The 12,244-nt window shown below is 48.4% G+C and overlaps 5 protein-coding genes across 5 annotated transcripts; 2 read left to right on the top strand and 3 right to left on the bottom strand.

The window, feature by feature from the left end:
* The first annotated feature begins 33 nt into the window (after positions 1 to 33).
* On the top strand, positions 34 to 1,758 carry FOBCDRAFT_229663 (mitochondrial carrier domain-containing protein). The gene is made up of 4 exons (XM_031188292.3): positions 34 to 345; positions 440 to 514; positions 577 to 1,178; positions 1,234 to 1,758. The coding sequence occupies exons 1-4, from the start codon at positions 329 to 331 to the stop codon at positions 1,470 to 1,472; spliced, it is 933 nt and encodes a 310-aa protein (XP_031035557.2). The 5' UTR covers positions 34 to 328; the 3' UTR covers positions 1,473 to 1,758.
* On the bottom strand, positions 1,727 to 3,233 carry FOBCDRAFT_229662 (uncharacterized protein). Its single transcript, XM_031188294.3, has 2 exons — positions 2,916 to 3,233; positions 1,727 to 2,850 (listed from the first exon to the last, which is right to left on the bottom strand). The coding sequence occupies exons 1-2, from the start codon at positions 2,999 to 3,001 to the stop codon at positions 1,767 to 1,769; spliced, it is 1,170 nt and encodes a 389-aa protein (XP_031035559.2). The 5' UTR covers positions 3,002 to 3,233; the 3' UTR covers positions 1,727 to 1,766.
* A 210-nt stretch (positions 3,234 to 3,443) lies between these two features.
* Positions 3,444 to 5,278, bottom strand: FOBCDRAFT_229660 (kinase-like domain-containing protein). Its single transcript, XM_031188295.3, has 3 exons — positions 4,902 to 5,278; positions 4,357 to 4,844; positions 3,444 to 4,298 (listed from the first exon to the last, which is right to left on the bottom strand). The coding sequence occupies exons 1-3, from the start codon at positions 5,157 to 5,159 to the stop codon at positions 3,902 to 3,904; spliced, it is 1,143 nt and encodes a 380-aa protein (XP_031035560.2). The 5' UTR covers positions 5,160 to 5,278; the 3' UTR covers positions 3,444 to 3,901.
* Positions 5,279 to 7,384: 2,106 nt separating this feature from the next.
* Positions 7,385 to 9,169, top strand: FOBCDRAFT_48656 (uncharacterized protein). The gene is made up of 2 exons (XM_031188296.3): positions 7,385 to 7,769; positions 7,852 to 9,169. Exons 1-2 carry the CDS (start codon positions 7,572 to 7,574, stop codon positions 8,842 to 8,844), a joined length of 1,191 nt encoding a protein of 396 aa, XP_031035561.2. The 5' UTR covers positions 7,385 to 7,571; the 3' UTR covers positions 8,845 to 9,169.
* FOBCDRAFT_48645 (uncharacterized protein) lies at positions 9,170 to 10,882 on the bottom strand. The gene is made up of 3 exons (XM_031188299.3): positions 10,678 to 10,882; positions 10,476 to 10,619; positions 9,170 to 10,424 (listed from the first exon to the last, which is right to left on the bottom strand). The coding sequence occupies exons 1-3, from the start codon at positions 10,741 to 10,743 to the stop codon at positions 9,495 to 9,497; spliced, it is 1,140 nt and encodes a 379-aa protein (XP_031035564.2). The 5' UTR covers positions 10,744 to 10,882; the 3' UTR covers positions 9,170 to 9,494.
* Between the last annotated feature and the right edge of the window lie 1,362 nt (positions 10,883 to 12,244).

The following is a 12,244-nucleotide window of genomic DNA, read 5'->3' as shown; positions in this document are numbered from 1 at the left end:
AAGCTTGTACCTTTTTGGTGTAATTGCGCTGCACGTGGTACCTCAGCGCTGACAATTTCTCGTGCTGCCATAGGGTCCGAAGCCGCTGGTGACGGCAACGGGTGTGAGACCCTTCTTTTCCACGTTCCCAAATCTTCTTCTTAATAAACCTTACTCAAGTAACTTTGTTTCTTCTGCATCATTTCGGTTTCTTCGGGTCGCCGATTGAAGAGGACAGCTCTCGCGCCCGAGCTCACCCCTATAGGGATCTGCTTCCCACGCCCAATCTCTCCTTGCATCTTGCTCTAGCAACTGTCGGCCGCTTCCTCACATTTGGAGAGATCGGGTCATGTCGACCACTGTTGGGTAAGCCTTCTGGCCATTGGTGCTCAATGAAGCGACCCTCTAAATTTATTGGAGTTCGTTCGCGCCCAAGTTCTTGTGCTGACTTCGTGAATAGCGCCTTCATTGCTGGCGGCATTGCCGCCTGCGGTGCTGTTACTGCAACACATCCTTTTGAGACGGTCAAAATTCGGTATGTTCTAGGTTTTGGCACGCGGTGTTGTCCCAGTAGAGACTGACAATTTTCGTGTACAGTATGCAGTTGCAAGGCGAGCTTCAGAACAAGGGCCACCAACCTCACCATTACAGAGGACCGATCCATGGTGTGAGCGTCATTGTGCGCAACGAAGGTGTCCGTAATATCTACCGCGGAATTGGTGCGGCCTATATCTACCAAGTCCTTCTCAATGGCTGCCGTCTCGGCTTCTACGACCCTATGCGCAATGCGCTCGCGAGCTTCTTCCTCAAGGACGGAAAAGCCCAGAATCTGGGCATCAATATGTTCTGCGGTGCAGCCTCGGGCGTCATCGGCGCCGCCGCCGGAAGCCCCTTCTTCCTTGTCAAGACCCGTTTACAGAGTTTCTCGGCGTTCCGACCCGTTGGCACACAGCACCACTATCGGGGCGCATGGCATGGCTTCAAGTCTATCTATGGAACTGAGGGTATCAGTGGTCTCTACCGTGGTGTGCAGGCTGCCATGATCAGGACTGCTTTTGGCAGCTCTGTTCAGCTTCCCACATACTTCTTCGCTAAGCGTCGCCTGGTTCGTCATTTTGATATGGAAGAGGGCCCCGGTCTGCACTTGGCTTCCAGTGCTATCAGTGGCTTCGTTGTATGCTGCGTGATGCATCCTCCTGGTAAGTCTTACACCTGAACCAAAGCTAAGTTTGGCGGCTGACATTCACGTCTCAGACACCATCATGTCCCGTATGTACAACCAGAACGGCAATCTTTACAGCAGCGTTGCCGATTGTCTCTCCAAAACCATTCGTTCCGAGGGTCTCTTTGCTCTGTACAAGGGATTCTTCCCTCATCTTGCCCGAATTCTACCCCACACCATCCTTACTCTGAGCTTAGCTGAGCAGACCAATAAGCTGGTCCGCAAGATCGAGGATCGCATTCTCCCCGGAAGGTTGGAGATGGCGACTTAAAGATGATGAGATTATTAGTAGAGGTCAATAATGAACGGCGCGGCAGAGTGATTAGCGAACATCGATCTACGAGCAAAACTGCTCTTGTATATGACGAAAAAGAAAGAAATATTTTGAGTCCTCGTTTATATGATTATCTAGCAGGACAATAGGAGCATTCGGCACCGCCTGGGTCACGGGTTTGGCAATCAAAAGGCGGCGTGGCGTATTTGAGGAGTTTTTAGTCACGATAGATACTGTGATATACCAGAATATATCAATATGAGTGTTCACATTTTTGTACGAATTGATGATCTACCCATGAATTGACCGCTTGCAGCCATAGCATAGCCGGCCTGCACCGGCTGCCCCCGGCCCGTCCCCGGCATCATCGCCTATCTCTCCGGCCCATCGCGAATCTCCCTCGGCATCAAGTGACATTCCGCAGCTTCCGCAGAAGCTCTTTCCAGGAACTCGGTCCAGCTTTGTAGTTGTGCGCACCACGTTGGCAACGATTCCAGCATATCCCTCCTCTACACTATCAAAGTACCGTGTCATGACCTCCTCGATGCTCAGGTCCTTGTGTGAAACAACACTGTTTCCGGCCTTGGCACCTGCTTGGTTGACGGGAACAACCTCCTTTAATGAGGGAACAAGATCGATGTACTGAACCAGCTCGTTGCGAAAGATCTCGCGCAGGGGATAGTAGACCGGGAATTCTAGTCGGCCGGTCTCCTGGGCGGTGGCGCCCTCAACTGCCTCGTATGTGCATACAGTTGTCACGCCGTCAGCAACCTGTAACGGAACTGCAAAGCCTCTACCGTTGGCGACCTCTGATAGTGTCAAGGCGGCGAGTGCTGTTGTGCTGTGGCCGAGGAGAAGCGCTGAGCATGAGTGCTCCTGGGCTTTCTGGAGAAGAAGGTGACGGATAAGCTGACGGAGAACATCTGTTCGTGAGGTCAATGTGGGTAAAGTATTGAAAAGTCGTTGAAGGCGAGCGTTTGCATCCTCATCTGGTGTGACAGCGTCGAGGGGTAGAGTTGACCAGTCGATGCTCTTCAAAGAGAGGACGTCCTTTAGAGGAACACACTCGAATATGGCATTTGGCAATACACGACGGTACTCCTCCAGCAGCTTCTTAGCAGGAGATTCTCCCTTGATGTGTGATAACTCAGTATCGATATGAATAATCACAGGCTCAAATGGTGAAGATGCCTTGTTCTCTGAGTGGTGGCGAGCCTGCTCGCTGAGCAACTGGGCCAGGACACTAGATGAAGGTCCAAAAGACAGGCCAGCCAGGTACCTCCGGGTAGTAAGCTTCTTTGAAGAGCGAGTGTCTTTATGAAGTGCGCCGAGACGCTTGTTTAGTTTATAAGCGACATATTGGATGTAGCAATCACTGAGTCACATTAGCATGAGGGGCAAAAGGATGAAGTGGTTCACGAGAGAATGATGATAACTCACCGGCATGTTGGGTCTGTCCGCAGGAGGAAAGCGGCGTCTTCGGCCTTGCACCGCTTACAAGGCCGGCTGGCGTCCGGGGAAGGCATCTGAGTTGGGTGCGGGCGTGGAGATGACTACCACCGGAGTTGGAGTTGAGTTTTCGGGTGACCTATATAGGGTAACCGTTGTTGAGAGTCAGGTAAGGAAAACTGAGGGCAGTTTTGTTTGTTTTCGTGTGTCAGTGTTTTTCTATCTGAAGTGAGATTCTTTCAGATGCCGAGAGATAGGTTCATATGAGTCGATAGGTGAGTTGGGTATCAACTGTGTGGTAAGGTAGAGTTGAGTACTGTGAAAAGTCGAAATTTTCGCCGCCTCCAACCGATCAGTCATAAAAGCAATCACGAAAGCCAACTTTACCACAAACTGAGAGGAACATCATGATAGGCAGTTAAACCAAGTTCCAAACTCAGAGATAGTTATGACAATGTTTGGATTTTATTTTTTATACATTATAAATTTACTTCCATACACTTGAACTTCAAATCCAGTACAAAACCTTGGCACCCATTTCACTTACACGACTCCTAGCACCGCTTATACTTCCTGTGACTAGGCACTTTCTATTTCCTCTAAAAAAAAAAAAGTTCAACATCCTGAGTAAGTGCGAAGAAAATACTAGCAGACTTTTAAGAATTGGCCTTCAAGTCATTGCTTCTTACAAGACATGCACTGTCGCTGACCTTGATGTGTACCTGGAGTTTTCTCCAACCGCTCGGTTCTTATATCAGATAATCAAGCGTCCTTAATCCGTATACTCTCATTAGGCATACTTCAAATATATACGCAGACAGCTGCAGCTGAGTCCCGTTACGGTCCCAGTTGCCGCGGAGTCTTGCCCGTTGAAGGGGCGTCACATTCTACAAACGTGTAGCAACCAATGAAGCGAGCCTTTTTATGTATACGCCTGATGATTCTCTGGTTCCTTACACGTATTTGTAAAAGGACCTCTAGTTTCTGAACAGGCTATCAAGAACATGTCCGACGAAGTAGCCACGATCTCTACTCCAGGCTCTGACTATGATCTCCTTGCCTATTCTGACCACGTCCTTCTGTTGCTCAGCATCGCCCCATCCTGGCGTCTGAGATCCAAAGCAGATCAAGTGAACACCAACATGGATAACTGTGCGGTAAGCAAAGTCATCACTCACAGCACCGTAGGCATCAGCAAATGCGCGAATGAGCCACTCCCCTGCAGCAATGTCCTTATATAGCTTGAGTTGCCAAAGCTCAGCAATGACCTGGCCGAGATCTAGAGGCCGAACACCAATCTGAACCATCTCCCAGTCAACAATACGAATGGGAGTGTGAGTGCCTTTTACCAGAGGAGTGTCAGGGAGTAAGATACTGTTTGTAGTCAGCTGACCGCAGTCTCATGATAAGCAACACTAATACGAGGACTCACTTTCCAGTCCAGAAGTCACCATGAATGGGATATAATGCTGATTCATCTGCAAGTTCCCCGGCAGCCAGATCACTGACACCCTGCAAAACGTCCCTTGCATCGCCAAGAATCTCGGGGCGTCGATCCACCACCTGCAGCAGCTGTTGGTAATTGATCATGTTCTTGAGACCCTGCATCTCCTTGTTCCCCGCAAACGTCTCTCGTAGGGCTGCTTGCTTAGGTTCTTGGCTCCAGCTGTGGAACGCACGAAGCCAAGATCCAAGACCATGGCCGAGCTGCTCGCATTGCTCTTTAAGAGTTGGGGGTGTGGGGGCAGCGTAGTATTTGAGGGCATAGTCTTTCAGACTGAGGGCTTCTGAGAGATATTCTTGGACTTGAGTATTGCTATCCTGGTTGAAGTAATATGCCTCTGGAGTTGATATTCTGCATGATGGCGTTTCTTTTGGCGGGAGTTCAGCAAGGTGAACAAGAGACTCATACTCGATAGCCTGCAATGATGTCAGTCAGCCCAGCTTGCTGGTTAGTCCTCTCAATATCGCACTTACACATCGAGAAGTTGCAATCTTGAATGCAGGATGAAGTGCAACGTAGCCCTCGCCCTGCTTGATCACGACGCCATTTTGATATTTGTCTTGAGTCGATGGCTTCTCGAGAGTAGCATGGTACATGAAGTTGGCAGTACCACCACTGAGCTTTCGTAGGCTTGATACAGCAAAAGTGGTTCCTTTGAGGACTTGCTCTACTTTGGACCTAATTTCCTGCTCGGTATCTGTGGGAATGCTGTGTTGTTCGTGTAAAGACATGGTGATTCGAAGTGGGTGAATGGATGTGTAATGAAGCGAAACAGCCACAGGTGGTGAGTTATGGGTGATTATGTGTTAGTGGTGTTCTACGACACTGACGATATTGCAGGTGGTTCGAACAATTAATTGGCTTCATATTGACTACTTATAACCAGGATCAACTAAAGCGTTTGTTTTCTTGAGAAGAGGTGAATATTTTCATTCCATGGACTAAACAGATTCGGCAAGTATTGAGCGCGTTTAGTCGATGGCTGCATTCGCCGGTGACTCAATAGTGGAAAAGAGTCATCGTCTATGGATCGCGATAGTGTTTGACGGAATAGACTGCCGTCTCTAACACCTGAAGTTGATGATCAATCCAGTTTTTCACTTTCACCTGTTACACTTGGAAGCATTGAATTAATTAACAGCCCGTTCAACGAGTGTTTCGTCGCCATGAAACCTCCCCCATTGTAATTCTCCACCAGCAAGCGTCTATTCGGCTCGGAGCGAAACAGGGAGGGAACATTGTCGTAGCATAAAACTCTCTGAATCTCAATATCTTAGCCGCTGGGCATCACGATATAGCATAGCATGGCATGGCATGGCATCGTCTCATATTATGGACTCTTGTCGAAGCGCCCTGTATCAGATTAAGCGATCGACCAGGTGGTCTTGGCCTGGCCGGGCCGGGCCTCTATTATTATTTATTTATATCAAGTCAGTGTAGAGCAGTGTGTCACCAATCGAGATGACAGTTCTTGGCTAATAAACGCTGCATATGCGGGCTGATGGACGCATGACATGAAAAAAGACTTGAAACTCCCCCTCCCAACAAAAAGAGTTGCGAGAGCTGAAATCGTCAGATTCAGTCACAGAATAGGAATAAGCCACTTTCGTGATCGTTTTCGGCTGCGGAATATGCGGACGGTTTAACTCAGCTGCCTTATTTGCACAGCCAGTATCGATTTGATCATTCACTCAAGATGACCAAAGAGACACTGCCCACTGTCATCTTTCACAAATAGTCAATCTCTGCCTGGTGCTGGTGCTGGTGACGGAGGGTGGTAACGTCAGGCGATACGTAAGACTGATAGATAGCTTAAAAGTCTCAACGAGGCGTGCACGCGTTTACTGTATTTGTTCAAGGGGAGATCTCGACCTCCATGTTGCTTCCGCCACCTGATGTAATCCCGTTCTGGAGGAAGAGGGATCAACAGGTAAAAGAACCTTAATCAGAGTGAACCCCTCTTTCATTCCTTGGTTCAAGTCCAATTCCGAATGCGAAAAGGTCTTGATTGACTGTTGATGGTGTCCGTTTTCAAGTCCAAAGTAGTATACGTAACTTTACCAACAGGTGAACCGTAACACGTTTACTTCTTCTTTGACCGCTTTATTTATAAACTCTTTTTCTTTCAGTTAAAAACAAAAGGTACCCAGTGAACCTTTAACGCCGCATTGTTTTGGCCGCGAGCAGTGCATCTCCAAGAAACACCAACTGATTCGACAACATCGCTTCTTCAAAACGCCTGAAACGCCTACGGGCAAACTCAACATGCAGGACACCCGATACTTGGCACTCAACTAGAAATACCTGAGCCGTCACTGCAAATTAGCGGCAGTTTCGCTTGTTGCGCCTTGTACCGAAAAAGTACCGGGTCTGCAGATCTGCGACTTGGCTTATTGCTTAGCTCTGAGTTAGTGCCCTGTTACTGTATCCCGTCCCCCTCTTGACTCTGCGACAATCTTCGTTCCTCTCCGTTGCCGATCAAATCAAAACACCCTTCCCTTTCTTCTCCTTTCTGTCTCCGTCCTTTCGAAAGCCGCAAATACCTTTCAATCGTCATTCAAACCTTATACTCTTTCATAATTCCATCATCTCTCGTCCCTCTTTCTTTGTCTCTATCCTTCTCCACCATCTGCGGTATCTGCCTGCATACCTACGCCCTGTAACTACTAAATACTCCGGCATTGTATCACAACAATCAACAACATCCAATCCGATCCAACCTAACACGACAACCACAAACCTCACTGCCACCACCAGTTCCAGACTCATCTCCTCAAGTCTCACCACCTAAACTCCGTATCAGCATAACGTTCCACGCCCGCAAACCCCATCGTCTCGACTTCCACAACCTTCTACTCTCCTACAAGCATTATATCCTGGTTTCCAACCCCTGCTTGTAACACCAGCCTTTCGACAATCGAGAGGCCCATCGTTTTCTCAAATTTTACAACGAGGCCTTTACTTTTTGTCTGCTATCAACCTCTAGACGCTTGTACCGGTCGACTAGTCCGAATATTTCATTGCCGCGCAATTCTTCGAAGCGAACGCTACCCCTTCTCCTTCACGAACCGTCAATGTTCGTGACATCACCACCACCCTCATCATTCTCGAATTCGATACCGTTCGCCGAAACATAGTAAAAAATGGCCGGAACTCTCGTTGAAAGGGCCGCGCATCCGGTCACTACATCTTCTCTTGATACCAAACTCGACGTTTCTGCTCGTCCCCGCAGCCAATCTCACCTTGAGGCTGCCTTTTCTCCTGTCAACAACGACGGTTGTTTTGACTTTGACCGCGTGCTGAAGAGCGGCTATGTTCAGAAGCGCACACAAAAGACAAAGGTTAGCATCCGCCGCCACTTATCCTTTTTTGAAGCATGATGCCACGGCTTCCGGCTCTTGTCCAGTACTGACTCCTTTCTAGAAATGGAAGCCTGTTTACCTTGTCTTGCGACCCAACACCCTCTCTTTGTACAAAAACGAGAGCGAGTCTCGACTACGACATCAGCTTTACTTGTCCGAACTTACAGCCGTCGCCGAATTGAAGGACCCCAAGCATAAGCGCGAGCATGTTTTTGGCCTCTTTTCCCCCTCTCGCAACTACCACTTTCAAGCGAATTCCGCCGAAGATGCTCAGGAATGGATGGATTTGATACGAAGGGATGCGCGGATCGATGAAGAGGAGGACGAGATGTTCCTTGCTAGCCCACGTGCCTCTCAACAGCCTAACAATGGCATCAAGCCGGTCTCTATCAACAAAAACCAACCAAATGAGCATGAGCGTTTCCTTTCCAGCTCTCCGGAACCGATGGCATCATCTGCTCCCAGATATGTCACCTCGGCAGGGGGTAGGAGAAGGTCGTCGATACTAGAGTCTTCGGGACTATCGGGTGCGGAGTTCGCATCGCACTCCGACCTTTCCGACAATGAAACTTTCCGTCCCCAGGACTCGTCCTACGATAGTTTGGCTGTTCAATCGCCTGGCAAGCTACCCCCAGCGGTTCGCCCACCAGGCCAAGGTATCCGATCCGCGAGCCAAACGAGCGTGTCCAATGTTGAGCAAGACCCCGACCGTGTCATATGGCAAGGCCGGCTCTACCTCTTGCGTCACCGACGTGGCATGCGCCAGTGGAAGGATATGTGGGCTGTTCTTCGCCCACGTAACCTCATTCTCTACAAGGACGAGTCTGAATACACAGCTCGGTGGATTTTACCGCTCTCCGCAGTCGTAAATGTTGTCGATCTGGATCCTCTCAGCAAGAGCAAGAAGCATTGCCTTCAGGTTATTACTGAAGAAAAGAGCTACCGCTTCTGCGCCCACGATGAAGATGCTCTTGTTCGCTGCATTGGCGCTTTCAAGAGTTTGCTTGCTAAACGTCGCGAACTTGAGGCTCGCGCTGCCGCGACGGCCACATGACCTAAGCGCAAAAACAGACCTCATGGGATCTCGGTCTCACGAGACCCAAGGTAAACGCACCCAAGATGAATCATGATGATCAACGTTTTCTTTGTCAGTTTTCTTTGTCATGCGCCAGCGGCCGTGCTGTTCTCTTTGTATTTCTTGGTCATTGTTCATGGCGAATATGTTGCTTGGTAGAAGAAAGAGGAGGAGAGCTTCTTGACGAGTTGTATGTGTTTCTCAGCGCCTGTCCATTTAGCGAAAGCCTCCTATTTTGTTGTACATAAGACATGATATCCGTGGTACTTAGCACCATTCCTGTAGAAACCTTCCATATTCACCAACATTCTTGAATCGAGAACACCATCGTGAGCTTAACCCAAAACCCAAACACCTGTCCATGTCTACCGATACATTCTGAACCATTACAAAACGCCGAAAACAAAATCAAATCGAAAATCGAAGATGCCAAGCTTTTCAAACACAAATATTATCGTTGACCTTGATCGTGCCATATTGACAACTGCCGATGCAGCTTTGCCTAGTTCGTCTTGGTATTGGCCAAGAGAAAGTAATCTTGGCATGAAGCCAAATAAGTGACTGGACAATGAGTGTCGGAGACCCATAGAGATGGCCGAGTTTCGTGGACGATGTGCGCAACAGCGTCGCTATATATTCTCGAGGAGAAAGTTGTCATCAAATTCGCCATAGTTTAGGTTGTCATCATCCCGGTCGTTCATGAGGGATTCAAAAGTAATGTCGTCGGTTCCATCGGCGAGACCGTCGCCTGTGCCGAGACCACCGAAAATCTCGTCATCAAACACCGAGTCATAATTATTGGTTGACATTTCCTGTGAGGCTCCCAGATTGTCTGTATCCATTGGCAGGTCTTGCTTGGATGCGTTATCGGCAGATCCAGCAGGCAGTTGTGAGATGCCATTTGTCTGAGAAGTGTTGTTGGTGGGCAGGATGTCGTCCAGACCTAGTATATCATCATTACCCTCCGGGGGAGCAAAAGTTGCAAGGTCAAATGAAGGGTCCTGAGAATTAGAAGGGTTCTGCGAGTCGTTGTTGGCCGGAGCCAGCGTGAACTGCATATTTGTAAAGTTGAGTTCTGAATGGGGCCCGTCGCCAGTAAGGTCTGTCACGTCATTGTTTTGGTTGTCCACAGGTTTTTGCTCCATGATTGGCATAGGAGCCATCGGAGCGGTGGCAGCTGGAGCTGAAGCCGGGGCAGCAGGAGAAATTTTCTTCGTGCTCGGTTGTTCAGGTCCAGTACTTGGAATTACAGATGAGCTGGTCTCATCATTCGGCACACTGATAGGTTGGCCGACATCGGGAAGCCCCATGCCCATGTCAGGAAAGGGGGCGACTGGTTTGTTAGTCTTAATCTCTGTCATATGCTGATCCTGAGGGGGAGGGGGAGGCGATGATCCAAGGTCGATGACCATGGGAGATTTGGACTGAGATTCAACTGGTTGAGGTCGTGGGGGTTGGGATACAGGAGTAGGTTGACTTTGCTGAATCTGCTGGCTCTGCTGCTGCTTCTGTTCTTGTAGACGCTTGATATCACGCATGAGAACAGACTTGGCATCGATCTAAGATAATGTGAGATTTGAGGCGCTGAGGAGATGCTCGAGGTGACTTACAATATCCCACTCGAGCTTGTGTAAGGCTTCCCGGAAACCGTCAATAGACTCGGGCAACTTGGACTTGAGGGTTGACTGAGTAGACTGCGTACTCCCTTGAGCATCCTTGCGGGAAGCTCTGAGAGCCTTACCAGTATGTACCAGCTGTAACGAAGCGTCAGAAATTTGTTCAAGTCATTATAAGGATGGAGGTGACACTTACGACATCGTTGACCATATTCTGCAAGACATCCAGCGGGTCCGGCTCCTGATGAGATTGGGAAGCCATGGCTGTACCAGGCGACAGTTCTGGTAGATACTGAGAAGCCGTTCAAACGAATTATGGGAAGTTATGTTAGTTTAGTTGTCAAAGGACGGTCAGATATCGTCGTTGCTGAACAAAGTTAGGGAGAGCCCAAGAGGTGCACTTCTTGCTAGACCCAGTTCAGCCCCAGGTTAAGTGTTAAGCGCGTCCAGAGGAACGACATCACGTGCACCTCACTAAGGTTTTGAGTTGGATGGATTCACTGACAAGGACAACAGTGAGCAACCAACCAAAGACTCGCTGAAAATTGAAAGTAGCTTCGCATATTTTTATCCTTAGGGAAACTCTGGGAGCCTTTTAGAGCCTAAATATCTGTGTACGAACCATATGATTGAGACCTTTGAGTGTTGCAGTCCTGATCGTACGGAACGGGTTGCTCGGCAAAAAGAAAACGTTGGCATCTAGAAGAGTTAGCTGTACCTACTGACATAGCCTTGGAAATCTGACTATAAAAAAAATGCCATATATCCAAAAGAACTGCTTCGGTACATAGATCTGTTTATATTTATGTCGTTCCTGGGCTATCGCCCTCCGTTAAGGTACTTTGAAGGAAATGACCCCAGTTTAACCACTTACACCTTTGCCCTCCAATCATCACCTCTGACTTTTGCAAAGCTCAACGTTGCTCTTATTCTTGGTCTCCAGCCAAGTCTGTCTTTGACGTCTTTATATAAACGTTATACCCCTCAAGTATTCAATTCCAGGGGAATATGCCAATGCTCTATAAGGTCAGTAGGTAATGGATGGGTCGCTGTAGCAGAGACAAGTTGGAGGGCCAAGTACATGTACATACATCGAATTACACCTATATTAACATGCAGCTCCCCTTCACCACTTGTTGTAAGGATTACCTATGCTAAAATAGTTGATATGTGATAACTTATGTGACATGATATAAGCTACTTCGAGTCCCAGCTCAGCCCATGCAAACCCTCTGCCCGCTTCTCCAAGGTCCAATGCAGTTTGTTCGGCTCTATCCCATTCCCCTCTTCCTTCACTCTTAACCCTGACACTTTGGTCAAATCATGGCGCCTAGAACAACAAACAACCAATCGCTGATCAATATACATGCATGGTCTGTCGGGCTTCGAGAGTCGGTAAGGGAAAGCACCTTACCTTACCTACCTTACCGACCAACCACCGCCCGTGTACCTCAGCTCACTGTACGATGAACTATGCAGTGAGAGGTACAAGGCGATATCCGTCCATATGTAAGGCTATGTATGCCCCTCCATCATCCACTTCTCGTCAGCTTCTTCTTTTACTTCTCTCCTCTCAAGCATTCATAGTCATAATCTCGTTGGAGTGGTCCTTGTATCAGGTTTCTTTTGGGCTTTTACGGTTCCTTTCGGTTCCTCCGTTCAATTTCCTTTTCATATCATCGACTTCCATCATCGTATCACACTGCTTCTCTATTGTAGCTCTCTTCTGTCACGCCATCTCCTCTCTTGTTGCTCTCAACTTG

This window comes from Fusarium oxysporum, chromosome VIII, assembly GCF_013085055.1.
Source record: "Fusarium oxysporum Fo47 chromosome VIII, complete sequence".
NCBI classification, from domain to species: domain Eukaryota; kingdom Fungi; phylum Ascomycota; class Sordariomycetes; order Hypocreales; family Nectriaceae; genus Fusarium; species Fusarium oxysporum.
Note: the sequence above shows the minus strand (reverse complement) of the source record. Positions and strands in the feature narration are given on the sequence as shown.